Source organism: Apteryx mantelli, chromosome 19 (assembly GCF_036417845.1).
Source record: "Apteryx mantelli isolate bAptMan1 chromosome 19, bAptMan1.hap1, whole genome shotgun sequence".
In the NCBI taxonomy this organism is placed as follows: Eukaryota; Metazoa; Chordata; class Aves; order Apterygiformes; family Apterygidae; genus Apteryx; species Apteryx mantelli.
In genome coordinates this window covers 17,338,223-17,366,080 of record NC_089996.1, presented here as the reverse complement: position 1 = coordinate 17,366,080, position 27,858 = coordinate 17,338,223, and the positions used below count along the sequence as shown (strand labels likewise).

The window sequence follows — 27,858 nt, the reverse complement described above, 5'->3', positions numbered from 1 at the left end:
GCGGCCCCGCCCCCCGAGCGCGCTCCCGGTGCGGTGCGGTGCAGCGCGCTCCCGACGCGGCCCCCCACCCCGCGCCCCCCCCCACGCTCCAGGCAGCGTTCACAAACTCCGTTGCTTTATTGCACCGCGATCTCGGCAGCAAGCGGGGTCGGTGCCCGGGCGCAGCTCGGTGCCCTGCGGGCCCCACTCCCCCCAGCGCAGGGGAAGACACGGGCATGGGGGCACTGGGCAGCCCCCCCCTCTCCCCCGCTGGGGTGACACAGATGCACCTCCCCACCCTGTCCCGTAGTTGCCATAGGGCTTGTCAGCGTGTACATAGCAGAGATAATGAAGCGATGCTGCTGCAGCCTGCGCCCCACGGTGCTGGGGGGTGGGGGGGAAGCAGGCTGGAGCAGGGGTGCAGAGCAGCACAGGGGTGCGGGGAGCAACGGGGTGCAGAGGGAGAGCAGGGCCCGGCCAGCAGAAGACTGAAGGGCTGCACTGCACCTCGGGGTAGGCAGCAGCAGGGGCTGCGCACGGTGCTGTACAAGGCAGGCACATCATCAGCAAGGGGAGGGCAGTACCCCAGAGCATGAGCCCAGCAGCAGCAGACGGCCCCTGCTCCTGCTCCCAGAGCCCCAGGACTGCAGGGGCAAGCTCTGCTCCCCTTCCTGCCCCCCCCCAATCCCCAGGAGAGCCAGGCTGGCTGCAGCATCCCCATGCTGCACACTGTGCCGGACAGAGCAGCACAGGGACAAGAAGGGGCCCAGGAGAAGGGCAGGGTGAAGACAGGGGGTTGGAGCATCCCTTGGCAAGAAGCAGCTCCAGCACTGGGGAAGAGCCCCATGACAGCGTGCCCAGGAGGGACTAACGGCAGCACAACGTTCCCACCATGCAAGCCAGGGCCAGCATCCCCTTCCCCGCAAGGCAAGCAGATGCCACTGATCACTTGAGTGAGCAGTGACTATTTGCAGGCACTTTCCACTACAGCCCCCCAGAGCCTCGAACCCCAGAATGAGCATAGCTGGGAGAAGCGCTGCCGAAATAGCAGCCTTGACAGGAGAGGGAGCTGCAAATCCTACCTCATCTCTGCAAGCCTGTGCAAAGCTCGAGACCTGACAGATGGCAAGGACGGAAGGAGCGCTGGCAGCTCCGAGCCAGAGCCAACGCTTGCAGGCAGCGCAGGGGGAAGAGCCCCAGCACCCAGCTCAGGGCAGGGGAGAGAGTGCCCCTCACCCTTGGGGCTCGACAGGCTCTTCCCAGCTACTGCTGAGGGTAAGAAGAGGTGGAGGGAAGCATCCACATTCCACCGGAACCCTGTGGATCTGGAAGGACAGCAGTTCCCAAAGAGGGGAACACAGAAGACTTCAAACACTTCAGCCACGTGGCTCAGCCCTGGCACAGTATACAGCGCCCAGGGCTGCGAGCCCTGCAGACACACTCGGACACCCGCAAGCGTCGTCCTTCCCCACAGAGGCACCTGTCCCACACCAGAGTGGGGAATACGGCATGGGGGGGCAGGCAGCCCCTCTGCTCCCTTCCTCAGTAGGACGCTGGACACCAACAGCTCTAAGGAACACCGTTCCTCATACGGTCCTTGACCCAGGACTGCTCCGTTCACTCCTGATGGCAGGATGCCTGGGATGAAAGGAGCAGTATTAGCACCCGGAAAAGGCACCTGCCCCTCTCCCAGCCCCTCCAGAGTCACTCACCCTCAGAGCCGATAGCTCAGACTGGCCACCTTGGCAGGATGCGTCACAGACCAGAAGTTGCGCTTGCTCTGCAGCTGCTGGAAAGCGTTGAAGTGTCTCCTTCGCTCCCGCTTCAGTTTTTTACACTTTTTCACCTGTGCAGAGTCAGGAAGACTCCCAGGGTCAGGAAACAATGTATTCCCCTGCCCTCCCACACCAGTCCGATCCCCCAACACAGCAAGCACTCACCTTTCCTCTGTCAAACTCCTCATCCCATTCATCAATGACTGTCTCATTTCGGGCCCAAGTTGCGTCCCGAACAGCATCCTGGCTGACAGCTGAGATCTCGCCATCCCAGGTCAAAACTACAAAGCAGAGCCATCAGCAGAGACCACTGGGCTGTGCTCCTCCACTTTCCTGTTTCACCAGCCCCCCAGCTGAGCAGGACCCACACCCCCAGGCTAGAAAGGCTGCTGGAGTCCGTCACCTCAGCACTCGACTCCACAGCACCTCCAAAAGCCCCTTAGCTGGGTGCCTCTGGCTGGCTCCTGGGAGCTCCCTGCTGCAGCCTCTGCTAGTACTTGGCTGGGAAGCTCAGGCCCACGGCAGCTCTGCCCCATGTCTGGGGCTCAAGGCAGCGGGGAGCCATCAACTACGCTCCTGCCAGCCTGCTTGCCCACCCCGGCGAGCATTACCTTGTTTTCCATAAGCCTTGTCCAAGGAGTTCCTGAGCAGTTCCTTCACCACGTTGGACTCTTCCTGGCTCCTGTGTCCGGGCTCTAGGCTCAGGGCAGTTGAGCAGTGCTTGTACCCATCTTTGACCTGGCTGTCCCAGCCACACGTTGCCACTGCAGAAACAGGAGTGGGTGAGGACAAGTTGGAGGGAGCAGAAGGATTTTCTATACTGTGCAATCCCTAAAACAGATCTCATCCCGAGAGACACTGTCAGGCATAAAGAGATATCCTTGAGCTCCAAGTCCAGACCAACAGCAGCAGGGTGTCTGGGCAAACTGTGGCCTGTCCTAGGCAGTGGGACTGGGGGTAGATCTTCACTCCTAGAGAGGGGCCCATCGCCAAGAGCTTGGAGAGGAACACACCCTCATGCAGAGCACAGCCTGGCAATGCTCCTGCAATGCCATAAACACCATGCAGAACTTGCAGAAGACTGGCTGAGGGCAGGGGTCAAGAAGACAGGCAATTTTGGGGACCGGCATCCACCAGGACCTGGACACTGGTGTTCCGGCCGGCTCTGTGGGCAGACAAGCAGCCTGGCAGCAGGAGAGGCCGTGCCGCGGCAGGAGCACAAGGGCAGAGAGGTGCCGAGGCCGTACCTGGAGTGCCGTCTCTGGCATGGGAGCCGTTGGCAGCAGGCTGCTCCGCGGCTGGGCTGCTGAGGCTTTCCCTTCGCTTGCGCTTCCGGTGCTCGCTCTCTCCAGCCCCAGTTTCCAAGTTTGGCTGCTGCTTTGCCCTCCAGGGCTCCGTTTCAGCTCTCCTGAAGCTAGAGAAATCAGCAGGGGTTAACCTAGCCCAGCAGGACCAGAGAAAGGCTAGAGTGTGACCTCCCCGCAGGGCAATGCGAGGCACCCAGTCTCTATGGGAAGGACCCAGGGGAACCCATAGCCTAGCAGCAGTCCTGCTGCGCTGCACACGGGGAGGGCAGCAGAGCCAACAGGGACAGGCGAAACCACCTCCAGCAGGCCAACGCTTTAGCTGGCATCACTGCCTGGTGGAGCAAGGCCTGTCCCACCAGAGAGACAAGCCACCTGACTGCAGATCCGGCTCAGCACACCAAGGGCAGCCTGACTTCACACAGAGTTGAGCCGCTCAGGGCACTCGAGTGCCCGCCTGGCCCCTCACCTGCCCGAGGGCAGCATCCCAAAGCAGCGCTCTTCCGTCTCTTGTGTTCTCCTCTTTTTCTTTTTCTTCTTGAGCGGGGAGATGGGCTCCGTGCTGGGGAAATGGCTGGGGTCCGATGCTTGCTGCTTGGGCCTGCTCTCCAGATCCTGACCGCCCAGCCCCTCCCTGCCACCACTGGGATCTTTGACTGCTGTCCCCTTCCCTGCAGGGGACACCAAGCTCTCCTGAGCTAGATGCTTCCTCTTCTTTGGGGGGCTGGAGAGTTCGTCCTTGCCATTCACAGCCAGAGCACATGGGCTACCCTCTGCTTCATAATGCTGCTTTCGCTGCTTCTTTTTGGAGGAACCAGGGATGACCTGGCTGGGCCCCTTCTCCCTGCTGTAGGGAGAAAGGTGGTGCGAAGAGCAGGGAGTGGAACCGTTAGTCAGGGGGGTGGCTGGGAGCCGAGGGGCTGAGTTGAGGATGAAGCTGAAGGCAGGCTTTTCAGGATTCGGCAGTTTGAGAGCAGATGAGGACAGCCTGAAGGACAGGAAAAGAGGCTGACATGATCTGAAAGCCAAATCAGGGGTGGGAGTCCCCTCTCTTCCTCCCCACCCTGTGGGGCATGAGCACAGCACCCAGCTGGTACCATCTCAGCCAGGAAGCAGAGAAGTCAGAATTGGAGCCTGCTCTTAGAGCAGCAGCTGCAAGCACATGCAGCAGCCCTGTAGCTGCCCCACACCGGCGATGGGCAGAGCACCACACGGTCCCCACCACGCCAGAGTAGGAAAGAAAAGTGCTGCTGCTGCACAGCAAAGATTACAAGGGAGACCAGGAAGGGCAGGACAGAAAGGGGCTGCTCACAGAGCATGAAGCATTTCACAGAACAGAGCCCCAAGAGACCTGCCCAGATGCTCGGGGTCCAGGTGCTGCTAGCAGAGCATGTTATTTCCTGGTACAGTGCCAGCCAGCCCAGCACAGATGGTCATCCAGAAGACTTTGCCCAGCAGGCACTGAACTGTCCCTCCCAGAATCCAGTCACACTGCCAGAACGGGATCTGGACCAGGCTGGTGCCTCTTGATCCCACGGGACATTAGAACAGGGTCAGACCCTGCAAAGCATCCTCCCCACCCCATGCCCACAATCAGAGGGACTGCACTGCCTCTGGGATCCAGAGGAAGCCCTGCCAGCCCAGGAAAAAAAAAAAAAAAAAGGAGAACTGGCTGCTAAAATCACCCCCCTAGGCCAGCTGTGATGCCAGACAGTTGCCTCATGGACTACTCCAGGGCTGCTGCCAGCTTTGCTGCAGTGCAGGAGCCTGGGAACTACTTGAGCTGCTTACCTGGACTTGCTGAAAGGCCAGGGAGAGGTGGAGTCAGGGTGGGTGGTGGTCGTGGGGTAGGTGTGGTCAGCAAATTGTGGGTGAGGTTGTGCATGGCGGTCACTTCCGCTCGCCTTCCGCGGGGTGCTGCCCTGCAGTTATTGACATAAATAAAAACTTGGTGGTCTAAAAAAAGAGGTTTCCGTGAGCCAAGAGGAGAAAATAAAAAGGGGAGCCCAGAGAATGGGGAGGGGAACAGACACAGATGGGGAGAGGGAAGTGGGGGATGGTAGAAGAAGAATCAGAAGTGTTTTCAGTTAGAAGCACAAAGGAAAAAAGGAAGGAAGGAAGTTTAAAGAACAGAAATCCTAGAACACAATCCTGGGGCAGACCTGGCTCCGCAGCTGTGTGGCAGCACCCGGAAGGCCAGTTCCACACCACGTGTAAGATTCCCACACACCCCTGGCTGGGTAAGAGCAGCAACGCTGCAATTTTCCTGCTACAGCTCACCCGCTCCCACTCACCCAAAGGGACTTGGGCCCACGCTACCCCTGAAAAGGCTCGCAAGCCCCCCCCCCACTGCAGGGACTGGCGCAGCAAACGCTCAGAGACCCGAGTAGGAAAGCGAGAGCCATTTGTCCTGCATCGCTCAGGGATGCAAACAACCCCGGGAACAGGAGGGAGGGTGAACAACCGCAGGGGCCTGACCCCACACCCCTGCCCAGAGGGAGGGCAGAACAACTGCTACAGCCTTGCGGTTGAGGGGCTCTCCTAGCCCACCCCGGCGTAGCAAGATACCCAGCACTATCACTGCGCTTGCCCCAGAGCGGGAGCGCATCCTAAGATGGCACAAGGTACCCAGTGAAATCTCAGGACAGAAGCCCAGACTCACCTTTTTGGCAGAAAGCGCCAGTTTCTTGGCCGGTGGCGGTGACATGGTGCTGTTCAGTTCCAAAGCTGTGTTGCCCAATAAGGAGGATTTCAATTTTGCCAGCTTGGAGTCTTCAGGGCCAGCCGGATCGGCGTCATGGTCAGCAGGGAGGTCTGTGCCATAGTCCGTTTCCTGAGAGGTGCAGAGGCCGCTGGCTCCGTTCTTGGCCTTCTGAGATGCTTTGGCCAGCTCTCCCGCTCTGCTGTGCGCTGGGCTAGCAGAATTGCTGCTGCAGGAGACCCTCTCCGGGGTCTCGGTGTTCTCCCCGCTGCCCCGGCGCTCCTGGCTGGGGGCAGGCTGTGGCAGCAGCTTGGGTGAGGTAGGTGACTCCTTGCTCTCCCAGGAGCTCTGCCTGGGGAATTCAGCTTTGGCCCCACTTGCATTGTTGGTATTACAGAAGCCCTGAACTGCTCTGGGTGGAAGAGGCTGCTGAGGGGAGGAGAGCGGCTTCTTAGGCTTCCGGGCTACGTCATCTGGAAGTGCTGCTGCTGTGTGAATGGATTTGGTGGCCAGCTTGGGTGAAGGGGACCCAGCAGGCAGCTTTGGCTGAGTGGTTCCGTTCTGCAGCTTCGGCGCAGTCCCGAATGAGCTCCGGGCCACAGGGACTCCTATCTCCTCTGGTCCCTGCAGCTTCTTCCCTTGCAGCGTGTCTGGCCTCTAGACAAAGGAAAGAAGTTCATCTAGGAGAGCAGTCAGTGAGCTGAGGAGGACACAGAACACTAGCTCTCCTCCCCTTCCCCACAACCCACATGGAAATCCCTGGCACAGCAGGATTCTTCCAACAGACCATTCTTCTTCTCACTGCACCCAACAGATCTCCCTTTATGAGGCTACAGCCCATCTCCCCTTGGTGAGCAGAGGGGCAGCAACTCTGAGTTCTCAGGAGCATTGGCCAAGAGCAGCCTTCCGGACTCACCCGACCCATCAGTGGTGAAGACGTGGGCCCATTGGTCACAGTTTTCTTGATCTGATCAGAGACAACACCAGCGCGGCCAGGCAGGCTGGAGGCAGCTTTGGCAATGGGCCCTTCAGAACTCTTCCTGGCACTGGGGATTCTGGGGAAGGCAAAGAAACGTACATATTAACTGGGAGAATTTGAGCAACTGGAATGCTACGTCTTGTCAGAGATACACAGAAGAAACAGGAGACAGACTCAGACAGAAGCTGCTGTCCCCCTGATCTACAGCAAAACCAGGACAAGGGGCCAGACCTCTCTCCCAACAACCCTTCTCCCAGCCAGGGCATGCAGAAAAGCGTTGGGGTTACTTGGGCCAAGCTTCCTTCCCACCTCCAGGCATGTGCTACCAGCCCTATCCCGAAATGCAACAGACATGCTGAAGAGCAGCAGGCAGAGGGGAAACGACGACACAGGGCACCTCTCACCTCAAGTAGAACAGCACATAGGCCTGCTGGTTGAGGACCACTTTGATGTTGCTGGAATGGACCAGGGAATCATTCATTTGATACCACTGTCCGTTACTGGCCTGAGCAAGGAAAACAATACATGGTCAGGCTCTGTCCACGAATTCTCCCGGTCTGAAGAACAGCTAGAGAACTACAGGAGCATCTCCCTTCAGCAGAGCTCCTCTCCACAGACCCCAGAGGCAGCCAAGGGGAGGAAATGGGACTGTGGACCAGGAGACCAGCACACTTCTTGCAGCAGAGCACAGGCTGTCATCCCGTCTGCAGCTCCACACCGCTCATCTGCTAAGCACTCTCCTTTCTGCGCACTACAGGGACCCATGAGCGCCCATCAGCTACCAGCCCAGAGAGGGCTGCCACCAGAGCACCCCGTGGCCTCACCTTCACATAGCAGTAGTAGTGTCCTGCGTGGCAGCTGTAGCCCGAGTGCACCAGCACCGCATAGAGTCCGTACATGACAGGGTCCCCGTTGTTCTGGGACATATAAGGACGGATGTTCAGGAACTCTGGGTACCCCACGTCCTGCAGAGACAGGATATCTCAAGTGCCTGCACAGAAGCTGTGTTACTTGCTAGAGCAGAGGCAGCTCCAGCTGTCCTACGAGTCCCATCTCTCCAGGGAGGGGGACCCAGCCTCTCCCCAGGCCGGAAAGATCACAGTGAGAAAGATGCTGGGATGAGCCATACTCCCTTTGCAAGTCACTGTGGCCCCACAGCACAGCTGGTGAAAGACTGCAAACTGTGGCAGAGCTTGCACAGGACTACTTCCCACCCTGCTCTGGACTTGCACCTGCAGCACCTTGAGCTAGGGACAGCCCCAGCTTTGGGCTGCCGAGCACTCACCTTTGTGATCTTGCCTCCACTGAAGTTGGCGAAGCGCTTCAGCGAGAGCGTGAGGACATTGGAAGCTCGGTGAATGGTGAAGCGTTTGCTAGCTGGCACCTTCTTCTTGCATCTGTATGGGAAGAGCTCATGCCACTACACCAGCCAGATTATTGCTAGCCTTGGCCAAGGGGCAATCCCTGCGGAAGTGTCTGTGCTGACACCACGCACCACTCCAGGGCACCTGCTCACGCATGACCACGTTTGCTGGCCCTGACCCTCTCCCCAAGTGGAGGAGTGAGCTGAAGAACAAGAGGGGAAGGCTTCATCACAGGCTTCCATAGCCACAATATCCCACACTTTTGCTAGGGCTGCTGAGGCAGCGGTGGAGCGGGCAGAGCAGTCCCTCCATGTCGCAGCAGGCTTTCTGTGTGCTTCAGTGCACCCGTGAGCCCTCCCCACGTGCAGGCCCCAGGCACTCACCTGGCACACATGTAGGCATTCTCCCCACTCAGCACATCCGACTTCACGAACAGCTCCAGTGCTCGCACTATGTTTGCAGCTTGCTGCAAAGACAGACAAGAGGTCAGGGCACACGTGGGCTGTTCACGCTACAGCCGGCTCCCTGCCCGGATGCTGGCCCCAAGAGACGTACTGCAGAGCATGAGGACAGGGCCACAGACTGCATCAGACCTGTAAGCCTGACGCCAGCTGTGTGCTTGCCAGCGTGCCGTGAGCTGGCAGAGAGGGACAGTTGGCCAAGGACAAGTGGACCACTGACACCAAGGGCTTCATTGGAGGAGTCATGGCTCACATGCAGACAACAGGCACTGCTCTGCCAGACAAAGAGGAGAAGACAGCACAGCAACAGAAGCTGCTTCTCCCTTGCCTGCATTGTTCCTTGACACCGACAGTTTATGAAGCCTTGAGAACAGCAATAGCACCTTTGCATAAACATCCCCCGGCAAGAGCAGAGCTCTTGACCTTTCCCATCCCAAACCCGGCAAAAGTACCCTGATCTCCAGTGCCACGTCCAGGTAAGGGTCATAGGTGTCCGAGACACTCTTGCACACCGAACATTTCACTGCAACAGACACAGCAATGAGCACATCCTGACACACAGTATCTGTTCCCACCATCTCCGCTGCTTAATTCCCCTCCCATCACACCAGGAGGCAGCTGGAGTGTTCCTCCTCTCCCAAGTTTGGGTCCCAGAGTATAAGTACCAAGATCTTGGCCATGCATTCACAGCCTGACAAGGAGAAGGGCTGGCAATTCCCCTCTTTTATGCTGGGAACGAAAGTGCTGCCAGATAGTTGCAAACACTGGTTTCTTCATGGGATGACAGTGAACCAGGGACCCACAGCCAATAGCTTTTTGCACTGTCACAAGAGGGGTCAGACCCATAAGAGCTGCAACTGTGAAGAACTGCAGCTCCAGATAATTTACACATGCTTAGCAATTTTTCCAGAAGATTTTTTTAGTGCAAGGTTCTCAGAGTAACATCAGCTGAGCTCCTAAAGTCAGAGACCCAGGAACCAGGTTCCAAAGAGAGTTTGCAGCCCCCACTTACCTCGGGATCGCAGGTAGCCACCAAAGATCTGGTGAACCAGAGTTGTTGCCTGGGTCTGGCGATCCAACCTAGAAACAGAAGCACTGGATCTCACACTGTCCCTCTGCAACCTGCAGAGGACCAGGCCTCGAGCTGTAACACTAAGCAGGGACCACCACCATGCAGAGGAGGCCCACTGCCTGTCCTCTGGGTGCTACCAGGCTAGCTACCGAAGGAGGAACCACAGCAATCCAAAGGGACGTGTACGAGTTGAGATGGATCCATGGATTGCAGCTCTCTGCATATGCACTATAATACTGCACCCTACATGTTTTTCTTCCCGACACACCTGCTGCAGAGACTCAGGGAAGCTACAGTTTATCTGCCATTCTGATTCTCCTGGCGTCAGAGATGAAGAGGTAGCACCAGACTCCCTGAGGCATACTTTTTGTCTAGGAGGAGTTACTCCTAGTTGGAGCTCACAGCTGAATGCTAAAGACAGAGGAGATGCAGGCTCCTAGGGATACCAGGGCTCACCCACCGTCACAAACCCAGGGTTGAACTGCTAGCAAACATGCCTGGATTCCTCAGCAATTGGGATAGGATCCAAATCCGTAACAGTCTCAGCATTTGGGGAAAAGGCCGCAGCCATGCTGGAGCACAAGAGTCAAGAGAAGGCAGACAACAGCTCAGAGCTGTTACAGAGGAGCAGGCAGATGTTGGGTCCTCCACCCAAGGGCACTAAGCCAGCGCTTCCCTCAGGTCAGCCTGGCCTGGCACACATTGAAACGGTCCCCTCCTGTGGATGGGGGGGGACTGGTGGGGCAGCAAGGGCACAAAAGGGGGAAGAGCAGAGAGAGACCCTGGCAGAGGCCCCACATACTTGGTGCAGCCGTTCAGGCAGGCCTTCTGCATGGCGTCAATGGTGTAGCGCAGGAACTCGTGTGCATCCTCCTGGCTGCCAAAGCGGAAGTGTCGGGCAATCTCTGCAGGAGAGAAGAGAATCAGCCGCAGCCTCAGCGCTTGCTGCAGCAGGTGCAGGCACTCCCTTCCTCCCACGGGCAGGAGCTCCAGGGCTCGAGCCCCGTCAACCCAAACCAGATGTCAGGTTTGTGCAGGCCATGGGGGAAGCCGCAGCATGGTCCATGAAGTCACCAGCCCAGCCCCAAGCAGCACAGTAAATCCAGTGAGTCATCTCTTAAGGGCTGCCTAGCAAGACATGCCCCAGTCGCAAAGGTTCTGCTCGGTGTGTTAGTCACTGCAACCAAGCACTGCTACGAGAAGAGAGGGAAGCCATCCTTACTCTTGAGGTCTCGGATGAAGGACACTGGCTTGATTGCATTGCCGCTGTTGGCAAAAGCCTGGATCATGTGATTCTGCATAATGCACATCATGCAAAAGCCTCCTTGGTGGCCTGGAGCAGGAGGAGAGAAGAGAGGACATTGGGGAGATGAAGGCAGTACAGGGAAAGGGGGATCTTTGGCTAACCCAGCACAGCCATTCCTAGTTTTTCCCTATGAACTCTGTGCTACTGTATAGCACCAGGGACAACAGCAGAGGATGCAGTGCAGGGGGCAGCCTGGATACGCAAGGACCAGCTCACATTACTCTGACTTGCGCAGCCCAGGTCACAAGCCACAGGGTAAGTCCCCACTACAGATGGGCCAGGGCCCACTTGGCTGGAGAACAGGCCACAGGTAATTCACTGGGGGAGAGCACAGGCTGCCACTGCAGGGCAGACGCTGCTAGAGCCCCACAGACAGGGGCCACGAGCCCCACGTGCTCCCCTTGGCCGCAGGCTCGGAGCGCTGCCCACCAGGACCCCAGCTAGGCCCTCTTCCAAAGCCACCCAGAAGTAGGACGACCTGGGCTGGGGTTTTGCCTGCTCCACAGCCCTCTGCCCTGATCCTCATGCATTCCCCACTGACGGCGAAGGTCGGGGATCTGTCAGTTCAGCCCCCCAGGGAGCTGGCAGACCCCACTGGGCTAGTCTCCCTGTTCTTAGCTGCTCCCACTAGGGACAAGTCTCTCCACAGGTAAGAGCATACAGAGGCTTGCAAACGTTCCTACAAACCGGGAAAAAGAGCTATATACAGGAACGACCAATCGGGAGAGAAACAGGCAGGGGAGAACTGAAGGTGCATCCAGACACCGGCACACTCGTTGCAAGAGCCACACGCAGAGACGCCGAGCGTAACGTCAGGGAACGGGACGCGCAAGCGCTGCTGCTTCCGCCATCCCTTCCCGCCCGGCGGAGTGGTGCCAGGGCAGAGCCCCCCACTCACAGGTGCGGCTGTGCTCCTTGGAGAGCAGGTAGTTGGCCAGGGGCGGCGTGTAGGTCAGGCACTGCACCGTGGAGTTGAGGAAGCAGGTGTTGCCCAGGTTGTGGAGGCCGGCGCCGACGCGGTAAACGCGCTCCCACTTCATGGAGAGGCGCTCCGCGGGGAAGAGCACCTTCTGCGGAGCCGGGACCCCGTCGCCCGCGCCGCCCGCGCCGCGGTCGCCGCCTGCGGGGCAGAGCGGCGGTGAGGGCCGGGGCGCCGCGCGGGCCGCCCCCGCTCCCCGGCCCTCTACGCACCCTGCTTCCTGGCGGGCCCCTCGCCGGGGCTCCCGCGGCGCGCGGCTCCCTCCGCCTTGGGGTTCAGCAGCACGTACTTGCCCCTCAGCAGCTCCAGCTGGCAGCAGAAGCCCTTGCTGGCGGGCTCAAACTCGATCTTCTGCAGCAGCACCTTCTTGGCCGAGGCGGCCAGCAGCCGCCCCAGCTCCCCATCCTCGGCGGGCTCCTTGCGGCCGGGCTTCAGCGCCTCCTTCAGCTTCTCCACGATGGGCATGGCGCGGCGCGGCGGCGGGTCCCGGGGGCGCAGCTGGGCCGCAGGCAGCCGCCAGGTGAGGCGGGCGCCGCTCCGCTCCGCGCCGGGGGGCCCGGGCCAGGCCGGGCCGGGTCGCGTCAGGCCGGGCCCGGCGGCCTCGCGGGCCGCCCGGCGAGCTCGGCGCCGGCCCCCGGGCCGCGGCCCCCGCCCCCCGCCGCCGTGCGGGCCCCGGGCGCGGCCTGCCCCGCGGAGAGCCGCCCGGGCCCGCCGCCCCGCCACGTGCGCCGCCGCCCCGCGACCTTGAGCGCCGCCGCCGCCGCCGCCGGGCCCGGGGCTGCCGCCGCCGGGCCGCTCCCCCACCCCCGCCCCACCCGGTACCGGCGCTCGGCGCGGCGCGTCCCGGCCCCGGCGCGGAGGGGCCCCCGCCGCCGCCCGCGCGGCCCCGGCCCGGCCCGGCCGCACTCACCATCCGGGGCTCCGCCGCCGCGCACACGTGTCGCCGCCTTAAAGGGGAGGCGCGCGCCCGGCTGCCGCCGACACAAAACCCCGCTGCGCCGACGCGCCTCTCCCTTAAGGGGGCGGGGCGAAATGTTTCCCCGCCCCCTGCCGCTGACGCGCGTCGCCCGCCCCCGCCCCGTCACCTAGCCCCCGCCCACCGCCCCGCCCCCGGGCTCCGGGGGGCGGGGCTCGGAGCGCGTCGCGCGCCTGCGCGTGGCGGGCGGAGCCGCGGCACCGGCACCGGCACCGGTACCGGACCCGCGCCGTGCGCCAGCCGCCGTGCGTCGCCGAGGGCGCGTCCCCGTGCACCAGCCCCCTTGCACGGCCCCGCCGGGATCCCCGTGCACCAGCCCCCTTGCATGGCCTTGCATGGATCCCCGTGTCCCACCCCCCTTGCATAGCCCCACCGGGATCCCCGTGCACCAGCTCCTTTGCACGACCTTGCTGGGATCTCTGTGCACCGTCCCACTAGGCCCTGTTGGGATTCCCCATGCACCAGCCCCCTTGCATGGACTCCCGTGCACCAGCCCCTTGCACAGCCTCGCCAGCACCGCCATGCACTCCCCTGCTTGAACGCCCCCCCCCCCAGCAGGCCCCTCTGTGCACCCCCCCCCCTCTTCTCGTGAGAGGCGCTGCACATGCTGTGGCAGCCTGCTGCCTCCCCACCACCCCGTCTCCATGACCAGTCCCTGCCCGAGGACGCAGTGGGGCCCACAGCCTGGCACCTTTGCAGGATGACCCCCACCTGCCCCTGCCCCGTGTTGAGGCTCAGGGCCTGCAGGCCAGGCTGGTGCCTGCTGTGCACGCGCTGCCATGCGTGGTGGGTGTCCCAGGGGTCTACATGACAGCGCCCAGCTCACTGTGTACCTCGCCTGCTAGTGAAAACATGGGGACAGTGGTGCACATCCCAGGCTGAGCGGGACAAACTTTACTCCAGAGTGCTGAGGGATGAGTGCAAGGCTGTGGTGAGGTGCACTGAGATGGGTGCAATGTGCTGGGATGCAGAGGGATGGGTGCAATGCTGCACTGGGGTGCAGAGCTTTGGGTGCAATGCCTCAGTGGGGTGCAGGGGAATGGGTGCAATGCCTCAGTGGGGTGCAGGGGGATGGGTGCAATGCAGCACTGGGGTGCAGAGGTTTGGGTGCAAGGCAGCTCTGTGGTGCAGGGGGATGGGTGCAAGGCAGCACTGGTGTGCAGAGGTTTGGGTGCAAGGCAGTACTGGGGTGTGGAGGGATGGGTGTAAGGCAGCATTGGGGTGCAGGAGGATGGGTGCAAGGCAGCACTGGGGTGCAGAGGTTTGGGTGCAATGGGGTGCGGAGGCTGGCGAGACCTCAGTCAGATGAATGCTGGCAGCTTCCCACGGCGCTGTCCCCGGCCTGTCCCCCGTGCCCCAGCCCGCCCCGGTGCTGGCCCCGACCAGGCCTGCCACGTGCACCTCGCTGGCGCCTGGCTCGCGTGGCTCATGTGGCCACGGCTCCCACGGGGCCAAGGCGGTGAGAGAGCCGCGGCAACCACAGCCTCGCGCCGCGCTGGGGGCGATTCCCCCGCGGGGGTGGTCAGAGGCAACGGCTCGCGTTTGGTTCGATAATACGGTTTATTGTCCAAAGACTGAATGTCCACGTATGAATTATACAAAGCATCAGAGACATGCACAGTCTGCTTGTCATTATTCAACAACTTTCATGTGTTTCCAGCACAAGAAGGTCTCAGACTTCAGATTCCAGCAAAAACATATTGCTCAAAAAACCCAAAACAACCCCCCCCCAAAGCTTTAAATTATGGCAGCAAGTTAGATACTTCTTACTTTAATACTTATCAAGCAAAGATTTGAAAATAACTATAATGTAAACTTTTTTTCTTTTCTTTCCTTTTTTTTTTTTTTTTTTAAACGTTTTGAGTTGCTTGCATGGAGAAGGGAATGGAGTCAGGAAGGAAGCGAGCTGAGCCGAGAACCAGAGATATATAAATTAAAAAAGCCAATCAAGAATCCTTCATATCCTTTCCAAAGAAAGAGCAACAGTTTCGCGGCGGCTCTGCGCGGGGTCCCGGGGCCGGGGCGGCAGGAGGGGGAGGCAGACACCAACTAACCTGCTAATAGGAAGAGCCGGAGGAGTCAACCCTCCGCAAATTCGCTCGACAATCTTCCCACTTTGTGTTGGAAGCGCCCAATGCAAAAACCCTTTACAAAAATAAGTGCAATTCTAACACCTAACAAGGAAATAAAATTAAAAAAATTACAGCACAGGAATGATACAGCTGATGGCAAAACAAATGGAAATATTAAACTCAAAGATAGACTATCAGCAGAGACAGGAGTAAATGTCACATATGATATAACCATACAGTAAGCAAACAGGAGTCTTATATGGGATTTATTAGAGGTTGGGGTTTTTTTTTCTTTCTTTTTATTTTTTTTCTTTAATATGTTGAAATTGCCCAGACTGGTCCAGTACGACATCTTAAAACCTTACACGGATGCACAGCATGAAAACGCCCCTGAAGCAGGTCTGCAGGGATTATTCCTGACATGCTCCCAAATCTGCTTTAAGAGACCGTGTGCGCATGTGCCGGTGCTGTCTGTGTTGCAGACGGACAACTACAGAGCGCACACGAGTGCCACTGCAATGTGAAAATGGCTCAGAGAAAGCGGGGCCGGAGGCGGGCGGAGGTTCCCGGGGCCGCGCGATGCCGGGGCCGCGAGCGGCAGCCACGGACACCCGGCAGCCGCGCCGCGGGAATTCCTCCTTGCCGCTTCCCGCGCCCGCTGCGGCATGGCGCGGCCCAGGACGCCCTGCCGGGGGGTGGATTCCCAGCGGGTCTGGCCCCTTCCCGCAGCGAGGGGCTGTGGCACCCGCTCCCCAGCCGTGCGCGGCGTCGCAGCAGGCGCCCGCCTCCCCGCGCGCCGCAGGAACCGGGGGGTGCAACGGGGCCAGCACCTGCACGGGGACGGGGCGATCCCGGCTGCGTTAGCATGCTCCCCCCCAGCTTCCCGGGACGAGGCAACTGCGCCGGAGCCGTGTGGCCGTGCAAATGGCCCGTAGCTGCGGTGCAGAGCATAAAGCCCCGTGGAGGCTCTCGCCTGCCGGGCTGCACCGCTCCGGCGCCCGATGGGCGCGGGGAGGGGGGCGGCGGGGCAGGGCGGCTGGGGACGCCACGGGGCGTGAGGTGCTAACGTGCTGGGGGGCTGCGTGCGGCGGCGAGGGGACTGGTAGACCTGCTACGCAGCCTGGGGCGCTTCCCGCGCTCGCAAGCGCCCGCTTCCTTCACGGCTGCGCGGGGCTGAGCGCGGCCGGGGGGGATGTGGCCCCGGCCGGAGGGACCGGGGAGCCCCGGCGGACGCGGGCTGCGGCATGCGACCCAGCGGGGCCCCTGCGCCGCCCCGGGACCCGCGCGAGCCGGCGTATTTTCATGCTGTCTCCAGGTAGTGATATCAGTGTGGACCAGTCTAACATCTCGCAGGCTTTTTCTACTGGCTACTGGAATGCGCTCGCTTGGCTTAGGGGTCCTCGATGTCGAGAAACTCTTGCTTGGGGGGGGCCATGCCGCGGTACCAGGCGCAGGAGCCGTCGCTCCTCTTGATGCAAGCGTAGTGCTTCGCCTGCCGCCCGTCCACGTTGTTCTTCTCCATCGCCCAGTCCGTCCAGAGGCACTCGTCCGAGGAGGAGACGAAGCACGGGATGGAGAGGCAGCGCGAGATCTGCGTGCAAAGAGACCGTCACCAGCCGCCCCGGCAGAGCGGGACCCGCCGGCGCGGGGAGGGGGGACGGGGGGACGGGGGCACCCGGCGGCACCCGCGCTTCAGGGGACGGGGGGGGCGTCCCGCCGCGGACCCGCTCCCGCGCCGGCCGCAGGCCCCGGCCGGGCACGAACCGCTCACCTTGCACTCGCAGCCCATCTGGTACCGCTGGTTGAGGCTCTTCTTCTGGGTGGGGCTCAGCGAGTCCCAGGTGGAGACCAGGTCGCAGAGTGTGATGTGCATCTTGCCGTTGCCCTCCGACTTGCCTGGGGAAGAGGACAGACGCAGCCGCTCAGCGAGCCTCCGGCCCCGGGAGGCACCACGGGGCGCCCGCGGCTCAGCCCAGCCTCTGCCCTCGCAGCCCGGCACCGCGTGCGAGATCCGGGCAGCTCTCGCGGAAGGAATAAAGGCCTGGAAGGGCGGCTGCAGTCGGGCCCCCCCAGCGGTGTGCGTGCACAGCGAAGCCCGCGCACGTGGCCAGCACGGGCTCGTCCCCAGCCTGGCCCCGTCTCAGCCTGCGGCTGCCAAGCAGGGCCGGGACGCGGCCCCAAGGAGCGGTGCAAGAGCACAGCAGGGCACGGCGCAGCCACGGCCCCAGCCCAGGGCAATCTCCCCGGGTCGGGGCCGGGGCCGGGGCCCTGCCCTGCAAGGCGTTTCTTTAGCATCTGGCCACTGCTTCTGTTGCACCCTCAGCAGCATCTCAGATCAGCAAGTCCCGTCCACCAGCTCCTGCCCTTCAAGACGGCAGGGAGAAGCTGCCCTCCCGCCAGGTCTGTCCTCTGGACAGAGCCCCTGAGCATCACCCGGTTCCCGTGCCCTGCCCGCAGGCCTGGTGGCAGCATCGCGCAGCTGCCAACTGCAGCATCCCGCAGCCGCCAACCGCAGCATCCCAGAGGGCAGCGGGCACCGAGCAGGAGGAAGAGGAGGGTACCCGCTGCCCCGTGCAAAGCCTTGCAGGTGCCTCCCGAAGTACGTGAGGCCCCAGGGTCCGTGCTGCCACGCAGACATCCCCCGAGACCCCTCCAAGCCGGGCTGCCCCTGCCAGCACAGGCTGCCCCGCGCTCGCCTACCTGCAATGAGATACTCCTTCTTCCCGCTGGTGTCCAGCGGCCGGCCGCACACCGCCGTGGATGGAGCCGTGTAAATGAACTCTATGTCTTTGTCAGGGCCTTTAAACATCTGCAACGAAAGAGCAGGAGTGAGCGACCTGCTGCTGCTACGCGGCGGCTCTGCCCTGCCGCCCCGCACCACCTCCCCATACCTTGATCTGCTTGATCTCGTACTGGATTCGCTTGATTGGGTTTCCATATATATCGTTCCCTGAATCCACCTCCTTCGCAGAGACGGCCTTTGCTCGGATCACTGCAACGAGCAGACGTGGGGCGGTTAGCGGGGATGCAGCCAGCAGAGTGCAGATCTGGGGCTGCTGGCTGCTCGGACGCTCACATCTCCTGCGCGAGGGCGGCCAGGCTGAACTGCCCCGCTGCCCGCAGCAAATCCCCCCTCTCCTCCCGGCACGGGCCACCCACGGGCTCTCGGCCGCAGGCAGGCAGGCGGCTCCAGCCCTCCGCACGGCTCCCCCGGCCCTCCGGACCCTGCGCTCCATAGCATCCCTGCCCGTCCCAGCCGCGGCGGCATCCTGGCTGCTCCTGCACCCGGAGCCCATGCCGAGCGCCCGCATCATTCACACACACAACTGCATCCTCCCCAAGGCCGGTGGAGCTGAGCGAGCCCCACGGCATCGCTTCCCCCCATCACGGCCTGTAAAAACAACCCCGCCAACAGCGGAGGGACGCCCGAAGGCCGGGGAAGTGGAAAAACGTGGCCAGGTACGGGGCTCCAGTGAGCTCACCAGCCGGCATCCCAGCACTGCTGCCGAGGGCAATAGACTCCCCGGCTCCAGCTCTGGCTCCCCGCTCGGAGGCCGTGCACCGCTGTTCCCGGGCATGCACGACTCCTCACCCTGCCTGAGCCGCCAGCCCGCAGCATCCCGGCCATGGTGCCGGGCAGCAGCGCTGGACTCGCCGTTTTGGACCCTCCCCGAGACCCGTGCGAGCTGCTGCTCCTGGCGGGGCAGAGCCGGCACAGACGGGGCTGCAAGGCTGCGCGGCACCGGGAGGCCGGAGGCGCAGGATCCGGGGCCCTGAGCCGCACCAGGCGGGAGGGCATCGCCTGCGGGGGCGGAGGGCGGCCGAGGCACCGCGTCTCCCACCCGGCCGAAGCAGCGCGGGAAGGCTGGCTCCTCGGACAGGGCACGCGAACACGCCGTGCCTGCACCAGCCCCTTCCCTTCCCTGGCAGCGGCGGCTCCGGTGCTCGGGGGCTGCATCGCTCTGGGAACACGCCGGCGCAGCGGGTCCCGCTCTCTGTGCCGAGGCCAAGGCCGGCTGCTCCAGGGCCAGCGAGGCTGCAGCACCCGGAGCTGAGGGGAGGCGACGGCGGCGCAGCTCTGCCGCGGAAGGGGACCCTGCGGTCACGCAGCCAGCACGGCCCGGTACAGGCGAACGGGCACGTGAGTGCTCGGCACATGGCAGTGACCCCGGGGGCGCCGGCGAGGTCCGGGCCAGGCAGGCGGCGGGCAGCCAGCTCACCCTTACTCACCAGCTCGGGACGTGGCAGCTGCCTCGGGCCACGTTGCACGGGTCGCAGCCACGTGCGGGGGGCGAGGGGGGGCCCTGCCCGCTAGCGGCGCTGCAAAGCCGCCCCGTGCACAGCACGGGGGCACGGCGTGGGCACGTCTCCCCGCTCAGCCCCACGCTCCCAGCAGGCTGGCATAGGGATGGGAGCGCCCCGCCGCGGGCCACCGCTTCCAGCACGGCTCCTGCCCAGCACCCTCCTGGCCAGGGGGGTCCCCCAGCTGCCCCGGTGCCCCCGTCCCGCTGCGGTGCCCCGTGGCCATGCAGCCCAGGAGGGAAACGGGGAGCCGTGTGCCGGCCGTGGCGGCGGCAGAGCAAGCTCCGGCGAGCCAGGGGCTGTGGCATGTGTTGCCCCAGGCCGTGCCGGCAGGCAGCCCCGAGGGGCACACGCTGGCTACCCGCCGGGGCTGGCCCCGGGCAGAGGAGCTCGCCTTCTTTAGCCCGGCACCGCAGGCAGAGGCAACCCGATGCCCTCTATAAATACCGCGGGGTGAGCGGCGGGCAGGCAGATGAGCTATTCGAGCTCAAGGTCAGCGCTGGCATAACACCACGTGGGTGCCCGTAAGCGCTGACTAAGTTTGCTCTGGAAACGAGAAGGTGGCCACGGCGCGAGCAGAGGCCAGGGAAGAGACTTCCCAGAAAGAGCCGCCCGCGGTCGGAGACGGCGCTCGGCCGACGGACGCAGCCTGCGAGCGCCGGGGCTGCGCCGACGGCTTCCCAGGCTCTGCTCCGCTCGCCGGGCGAGGAGCCGGGCTGATGCAGGCGCTGGGGCACCCTGGCAGTGCCGCTGCCCCGCAGAGCCCGGCCTCCCAGCTTGCCGCAGAAAGCAGGGACGGGCGCCTCGGTGCACCCCAGCATCACCCCCGGCTGGAGGAGCTCTGCTGGGAGAGTGCCGCGATGCAGCCGCCCCGTCCCTGCCCGCCACCAGCGCCCTGCGCCCGGCTCCTCCGCCCGGAGCACGCCTGGGTCGCCGCAGACGCGGCCGTCCCTCGCCCGCCCGGGACGCGGCGCCCTTCGCAAGCCCTGCTCCGCGCACGCGTCCCCAGCCCGGCTGAGGTGCAGCCAGCCTGGGAGAGCCGCGCGCCGACTCCGGCCCCGTGGCTCCAGGCGCGGGGAATGGTTACTGGTTCAGTGGGCTCCAGCCTTTTCCATTCACGTGCTGATGAATCACTTGACAAAAATGCAGCCCAATTCTAGGCGGATTTGTTCTGAACAGTGCGGCTTTGTGGAGGGGACGGCTGCTCGGCGCTTTCCCCGCCAAGACCCCAGCAGCGCAGCCAAGCTGCTCTCTGCAAGCCAGCAACCCGAGCGGAGAGGAGGGAGAGACGCAGGGAGTCGGCAGAGGGAAACCCAGGTGGGGAACCCGGAGGCCGAGATCACCCCAGGACGTGGAGGCAGGGCTGGGGGTGGAGGAAACCCCTCCAAGGGTTCGGAAACCCTCGCCTGGACCTCCCCAAATCCAGCAGAGCCTTGCTTGCCTGGAAGCTAACGACTCCCAAAGCGGGTGTCACCCACAGGCCTTTCCAGCCTGGGGTCCTACTCTTGGGCCACGAGGCGTGGAAAGACCTGGCTTTCCACAAAATTGAGCCGGAGGCTCTCTGGGAAGCTCCTCTCCCAGGGGGCATGGGCAGGCACCGTGTGCCAGCCCGGTCCGGTCAGGGCAGGGCTGGAAACCTGCCTTCCCCGGCGAGTGAGATGCACCCTGGGGTCATCCCGCTCCCAGCAGGACAACCCTCCTCCTTGGCCTCAGGGCTGCGATTTGTGGCCAGCTCCCGCCGGAGACGCCGGATCACTCTGGAAGTGGCTCCCTGCAAAGCAGCAGGTCCCCTCACCCCCCTCCGTCACCCGCGGCGGGTCCCGCCGCCCTGGTGGGGCAGAGGGCTTCACCCCCGTGCCGGGGCTGCCGGCTGCTGATTTCCTGCCTCCGCAAGGGGAGAAATTCCAGCGTTTGCCTTTAACTTGCCACTCTGCACAAAAGCTGCTGCATAAGCACGTCTCCGCTCCCAGCCCGTGCCTCCGGAGTGCCCCGGCCCCCGGCCCCTGCCCGCAGAGCGGGGTGGCCCCCCCGCGCCCGCTGGCTCCGGGGACTCCGGGATGGGGCCGGATTCCAAGTGCTTTTGATAACAACCCTCCTGACCTCACTGCCGCTGACTCAGCACGGCTCCGCGAGCAGCCGGCCGCATCCCAGCACCGGCTCCTCGCCACCCCTTCTCCCTCGGCCCAAGGGAAGCAGCCGGCGAGAGGGGCTGGTTCCCCCGGCTGCAGCGGGGGACCCGGTGCGGCAGCCTGCTTACGGGGAGCCCCGGGCCGGGGGCAGCCCCACGGCCTGCCCGGTCTCCCTCCTGCTTCCCAAAATGCACACCCGGGGCCTGACTTCCCAGCCACGCTGCGGGGGCAAGGCAGCGGCTGCAGGGCAGCAGGAGAGGATGCGGCTGCACGTGGCAGCAGGCTGCCCTTGCACCGGGGCGCAGGGCGCTGGCAGCCCTGGCTGCTCTTGCCCCGGGCTCCGGGACGGCGGCACAGGGTGTCCCCGCCGGGAGGGTTGCACCGCTCTGCTTCCCTCCTTTGGCTCAAGCCTGGCTTCTCCCAGGAGCTGCCGCTTCCCCAGGTCCCAGGAAAGCAGCCACCGCTGCTTCGCATCTGCTCCGGCAGGCTGGGAGCCCGTCCCAGCACCCCGGGCTGGTGCAGCCGCCCTCTGCACGGCTCTGCTGCTTCACGGCGGCGGGATGCTGCTGCATCGCCGCCAGGACGCTGGAGCCGTTCGCCCTGCAAACCCGGTGCCCCCGCAGCAGGTCCCTGCCAGCAGCGCCATCAGACAGCGCGTTGGCAGCGCCGGGAGACGGCGCCGAGGCGCGTGGGCGCGCTCCCTGCTGCTCGCCGGCCGACGACAGCCACTTCCTACGAGCGATGCAACGGCTCCGAGGCGCGGGGAAGAGCGCCAGGCGCTCCCGCCGCGGCTCCCGCGACGCCTGCCCGCGCGCGCCGCCCTCCCACCGCGGGGGCATCTGCGGTGACGGCCCCGGTGCGCGGCACTCGCCTTCCGCCTGCCCCGTCCCCAGCACCGCCGCCAGAGCAGCCTGCCCCGGCCGGGCAGCGGGCACCCTTGCCGCGGCGCGTGCGGTCCTGCCGACCACCCTGAAACGTGCCGGTACAGAGCTCGGTGGGTGTTCGCCGGGAGCTGAGCGGGAGGAGGTGGAAACTTTCCATCATGACCAACCTGGGCTGGCTGCAGCCCAAGGCCTGCGGCGGAGGGGCTGAAAAGTCCCGCAGCAGACTGGTCCCTATGCCACGGCCCGCAGCGGTGCCTGCCGGTGCCTGCATGAGCCGGGTCTGCCCCAGAGACGGGGCGAGGAACGGCCCCGCGCTCAGGCAGGTCTGACCCTGCCTGCGGCCGAGCCCCGTGCCGGGCACAGATGGGGCTCCAGGGGCGAAGCTGGAGGCAAAGTCACCCCTTCCACAAAACCCACCGTCATCTCCCTGCTCTGTACCCTGCAGTCCTGCGCTGCTGCGCTGGGTCCCGGCCGCGGGCAGGTGCTACGGCAGCAGGAGCCGCTGTGGGTGCCCCGCTGGGAGATGCCACCGCGATGCCGCCGGGAGACGCGGCCGCCCCAGGACAGAGAAGGGGGTTTGGAAGCAGCGACCCGCCACAACGAGGCTGCGACCTCGGCACAGCCAAGGGCTATGCGTGGCTGGGGACGCGATGAAGTGGCACTGGGATCCTGAGCGCTGCCTGCCCCGGCTGCAGGAGGAAGGGAGGCGAAGCGGCTGCATCCCCCTGTATCAGCCCCGAGGGACGGCACGAGGAGAGGCGCCAAACAGCGGCCCTTCCCCTGGGCACCCCGTCCTCAAACCCCCCACCCGCCTCCGCCCCCGGCTGCCTGGGAAGCGCCGGTGCCGCAGGCCGCGGGAAGCGCTCCCAGGCTGCACGGCCAGGAAACAAAGCGCCCTTCTCCGCCGGGGCCGCTGGCAGCGGGCTGGGCGCGGGGGACGGCTGCCAGCGCTGCCCGGTCCCCGGGTCACTGCGACCTGGCCCTGCCGGGGCACCACCGACGGAGCCGGGCAGCCAGCACAGCTCCCCAAGGGACCCGCCGGCGCGGGGCACCCAGCACCCCTCAAGCGCCTGCCGAAACCCCTCAGCCCCGGAGCAGAGCGGGGTGCCGCAGCCCCCAGGAAGGGACAGGGGAGGATGCACGCAAAGGCTGGCACGGGGATGCTGCGGGGACCGCTCCAGGCGTGAGCTCCCCGTGGGGCTGCGGCCGCCTGCGCCAAGCCAGCCGGCAGCTCCCGCCCCGAGCGGTGGCGGCGCGGGAGGAAGCGCCCGCGCGCCAGGCCCGGCCGCGCTGCACGGCTGCTCCCGCAGGTTAAAGGCTTCCCAGCGCCGCCTGCGTCATCCCGTCCCTCTGACGGCTGCAGGACGGGGCCCAATCAGCGGCGGCCCGAGCAGTCAGCCCACGGCCCCGCCGCAGCGTCGGCACGCACGGGGCTTGGACCGGGCGCGCGGAGGGGCGCGAGCCTGCAGCCGGCGACGGCGGCGAAGCGGAGCCCGGCGGCACGGCACGGTGCACCGGCAGAGCCCGAGCCCTGGTGCGGGGGAGCAGGGTGCTCCCGCTGCCGCGGCTCCCACCTCCGTCCTGCCAAAGGGGCTCCTCGCCCTGCTGCCCATCCCGGCCACCGGCAGCCCCTGCCGCGTCCTCCCTGCAAGCGCTTCGTGCCCTGCCACAAGGTACCGAGCGCGGGGACGAGCTGGTGGCGGTGCACAGCTGCCGGGGTGGGCTCCCAGGTGCCCCCCGCACCAGGCCGCGTGCTGAGAGCCCTCTCCCCCCGCTGCTCATCGCCCTCTCTGCTGCCGCACGGACCCCTCCCGCCGCCGTTGTGGCCGTGCCCGGGAAAGGCTGAGCCTTGGTCCTCACCCCTCTGCACAGCGCTGGGGGCCGGGAGGAAAGAGCGCAGGAGTCACCTCCGCTGCGGCCCCCAGCCTGGCCGCGTCTCCCCCCCAGCAGCTGAGCATCTCCCCGCAGCCGGGCGGCCCAAGCAGAGCAAACCCCAGCGGCAGCAAGCAGCTGCCCGCGCCGCGGTGCCCAGGGCAGACGGAGCAGCCCTGCCCTCACGGAGCCTGCTGAGCCCTCGGAAAACCACCGCCCCGTCTCACAGCCTGGGCAGCGCAGGCACGGAGAGACCAGGTGGCCAGAGCACGGCGACTCGGCTCCCGGCCCTTCAGGCACCCTGGGGCCCGAGGCAGAGGCCGCGCCACGTCCCACCGCGCTATTTTCCATAGCAATGCCTAGAAATGCAGTTCCGGATTCAGCAGCGCTTGCTGCAGCGATGCTGGCTGGCAGCCAGGCCGGATGGCTCCCGGATGAGCAGGGATGGGCTGGGCAGGGCTCGGGAGCACCCAGGGCACCCTGCCCCGCTCAGTGCCACGCAGCAATCCCGAGCGCTGCCCTCACCGGCCGGAGCAAGGGCGCACCAAGACTGGTGCTGGGAGCACGGGCATGCACAGTGCTAAGAGAGCCCAGCTCTCCGGAGCCAGGACTCTGCGCCATGCTCCGGAAACCCCCAGTCACAGTGGGCTGAACGAGAACCTCGGGGCTCATCCATCTGCCCCGGCTCTCCAGGGGCACCTAGCACCACGGGACATCAACCACCTCGATGCTATGACGTCTCCAGCGAGGGCTCAGCCTGGATGCGGACAGCTCCAGCCACACCAACACAGGGAGGCCCCGGCAGCATCCCGGGCCCCTCCACACCTCCCAGTCTGCTTTCTGCTCCAAAGCCCACTCAAGGATAGCACAGGCAGAGCAGCAAACTGGCTGGGCCAAAATGCTCCATCTCCGCAGGTGCCATCAGCACCGCAGACAGGAGGAACGAGACCTGGTCAGAGAGGAGGGGCAGGCAGCGGCACTGCCCTGAAACGAGGGTGCCTGCCCTGGGAAGGGAGCTGGCTGAGGAGCCTCCCTGCTCCAGAGAGAGTCCAGAGGGAAGACAAGAAGTGAGCAAAAAGGGCCAAGGATTAGAGGCTGCAGGACCCGGGTTCGCGTTGCCTGGAAGAGAAGGCTGATGCTTTCACCCAGGGAGGGTAAACCCTGCTCTGCAGAGGGCCCAGGACTGTCTTAGGCTAGTCGGGGTCAGACAAGACAAAAATAAAACGATCCGTATTTGCTGCCAAGGGGATGCAGGCTGGGAGCTGGGAGGTGCTTTCTCACCGAGGGCGGTGCAGCCCAAAAACACGCTGCCGGGGCGGGACGGGTTCCGGCAGCCGGCCGGAGAGGCACCTGCCGAGGCGGCCGGGCGGCTCTGACCCCGCCGCTGGCCACCGCTGCGCGGCTCTGCCTGGCCGGCGCTTCCGCCCTGCCGGGACCGCCGAGGTCGACGGGGACCGCTGAGACAGACGGTGACTAAGCAGCTGAGTCACGGCCTGAGCCAGCACCCTGCGAAGGGGCAGGAGTGAGTCACGCGTGCCCCGGAAAGCTGATCCGGAAGATGAGTGTGACAGAAGGCCCCTGCCCTGCGCGGGGGAATCCAGCTGTCCGGAGACACGGGGTTAAAGGGGCACCTCTGAAAACGCAGCGTTCCCCACTGCCTGGAAACCTCCCTGTTCGCAACACGCAGCACCAAGCAGCAAGGCCAGGGCACACGAGGCTGCAGCGAGGCGCTGCCGGCCACGAGATTTACCCACGCGGAGGAGAAACTCCGCAAGCAGGAGGCAAAAGGGGGACTGGAAGGGGCAAGGGGAGCCTGGGAATCAGTAAGGAGCATCCTGGCTCAGCAGCGGGGGACGGGCCAGGGCCGTCCGGAGATTTGGGCTGCCTAAGTGTTTGGGAATGTTACCTCTCCAGCTGAGCCTGGGAACGGCCCTGCAAAGGAGAGCGTCAGGAACTGGGGCTGGTCTGTTTGTTTAATATGTTAAAATTTAATAAGGGCATTATTCATAGAAAGAGGAATCCAGATCCCAGCGCTGCCAAGCCCTCCCTTTCAGCAGCATCCAAGCCGAACAAAGTGGGACGGGGGAAAGGAAATGCCTGGAAATAAGGAACAGACGGGAGGTGACCGAGCCCGACGCTGCTGGCTCTCTTGGGCAGGGTGCTGGCTCCGCGCTCCAGGCCGCTGCCTATTGCAAAGTGGCGCTTTGTGAGAGGCGGCAGAGGAATAAGAGAGCTCTCGCCTCCCCCGAGGCTGTCAGCTCGCTGCGCTGCCACGTACCATCTTGTTTTAATCAAAGTTGCAACAGGCTGGGCTAATTTTTGTCATCAAGGACCGAGCAGCGGGGAGCCGAGCCCCGGGAGCAAGGCCCCGCTCCGCCCCGTCAGCCCGCAGCGACCTCCCGGGCCCGGCACCGGGGCGAAGCGCGGGGCAAAAGGCAGCCGAGGCCGGAGGCGGCTCATCGCACCAGCCCTGGGGGCATCTCCGGAGAGCGGACGCCCAGCAGGGCCGCGAGGTCCTTCCGCGACGGCGAGACGCGCCGGGAGAGACGGACACGCCCCAGACAGACGGACAGCGGGAGCAGGCAGCCTGCGGGCCGCCCCGGCCGACACACCCCCGCCCCGGGCCCGCGGAGAGCCCGAGCCGAACCGAGCCGGGCCGAGCCGAACCGAACCGAGCCGAGCCGCGCCGCCGGGGCAGGTGCCGCGGGGCCCCGGGGGCGGCCGGCAGCTCCCGCGGCGGCTCCGGCCGCCGAGCCCGGCTCCCCTCCGCCTCCGCCGCCTCCGCCGGCGGGCGGGTCCCCGGGGGAGCCGCTGCCCGGCGCCGCCGAACCGAACCGAACCGAACCGAACCGAGCCGCGCCGAGCCGAGCCGGCGGAGCGCACGGGGCCCGGCCCGCCGCTCCGCACCAACTTTCCGCCCCTTCCCCCGCCGGGAAGTTTGTGCGCCCGGGCCGGGGGCAAGCGGGGGCCGGGCCGCGGCTGCGGGCGGGGTGGAGCCGGGGGCAAGCGGGGGCCGGGGCTCCCCGCGGGGCCGGGCTGGGGGGCGCGGGGGGCCGGGCCGGGCCCCGGCGGGGACAAAGCGGGCGCCGCGGGGGGCCGGGCTCTCACCTACGTCCGCGTTGCAGAAAGCCTGTTGCGGGTGGATGGGCGAGCAGCTGCAGGCGTCGGCCGGGCGGGCCCTGCCGAGCAGCAGCACCGCCAGCCAGGCCAGCAGGCTGGGCAGCGCGGCGGGCATCTTGCGGCGGGCTGCAGGCTCAGCGACCCGGCCGAGAAAGCCTCATCCACCGCCGGGCCCGGCCGAGCCGCCGCCCGCGATCCGCCGCCGCCGCTGAGCTGCCCTGCCCCGAAAGTTTGGGTCCGGCTGCCCCGGCGCCGCGGCCCCTGCGCGGCGTTGCGGGCGCTGCTGCAGCCGCTCCTCTCCGCTGCCTTCTATGGAGGTGTTTTCTTCCCCTGGCTGCTGCGAAGCCTCGCTTTTTAATGTGCTCCGGGGATTTGCTGCTCCTCCTCTGCATGGCACGGGGCCAGCCCGGCCTGCGCTCTGCTCCCCGCCCCTCCACAGGATACGGCTCCGCGCCGAGCTCGCCGCCCCCGGCCCCGCCGCGGCCCGGCCCCCGCGGCGGGCACCGGCCTCCGGGGCTGCCCCCGCCCCGGGGCTGCCCCGGCCCCGGCCCCGGCCCCGGCCCCGACCCCGGCCGAACATCCC

The 27,858-nt window shown here is 64.9% G+C and overlaps 2 protein-coding genes across 2 annotated transcripts; both read right to left on the bottom strand.

Annotated features, from left to right (window-relative positions):
- Nucleotides 1-98: 98 nt before the first annotated feature.
- On the bottom strand, nucleotides 99-12,848 carry USP36 (ubiquitin specific peptidase 36). Its single transcript, XM_067308320.1, has 20 exons — nucleotides 12,831-12,848; nucleotides 12,133-12,418; nucleotides 11,840-12,061; nucleotides 10,858-10,968; nucleotides 10,438-10,540; nucleotides 9,576-9,643; nucleotides 9,016-9,086; nucleotides 8,486-8,568; nucleotides 8,024-8,135; nucleotides 7,563-7,703; nucleotides 7,143-7,243; nucleotides 6,676-6,814; nucleotides 5,721-6,416; nucleotides 4,850-4,980; nucleotides 3,528-4,046; nucleotides 3,002-3,168; nucleotides 2,366-2,518; nucleotides 1,920-2,035; nucleotides 1,692-1,825; nucleotides 99-1,617 (listed from the first exon to the last, which is right to left on the bottom strand). Exons 1-19 carry the CDS (start codon nucleotides 12,831-12,833, stop codon nucleotides 1,694-1,696), a joined length of 3,354 nt encoding a protein of 1,117 aa, XP_067164421.1. The 5' UTR covers nucleotides 12,834-12,848; the 3' UTR covers nucleotides 99-1,617; nucleotides 1,692-1,693.
- A 1,589-nt stretch (nucleotides 12,849-14,437) lies between these two features.
- TIMP2 (TIMP metallopeptidase inhibitor 2) lies at nucleotides 14,438-27,636 on the bottom strand. Its single transcript, XM_067308471.1, has 5 exons — nucleotides 27,264-27,636; nucleotides 17,860-17,960; nucleotides 17,669-17,777; nucleotides 16,740-16,864; nucleotides 14,438-16,559 (listed from the first exon to the last, which is right to left on the bottom strand). Exons 1-5 carry the CDS (start codon nucleotides 27,388-27,390, stop codon nucleotides 16,359-16,361), a joined length of 663 nt encoding a protein of 220 aa, XP_067164572.1. The 5' UTR covers nucleotides 27,391-27,636; the 3' UTR covers nucleotides 14,438-16,358.
- Nucleotides 27,637-27,858: the final 222 nt, after the last annotated feature.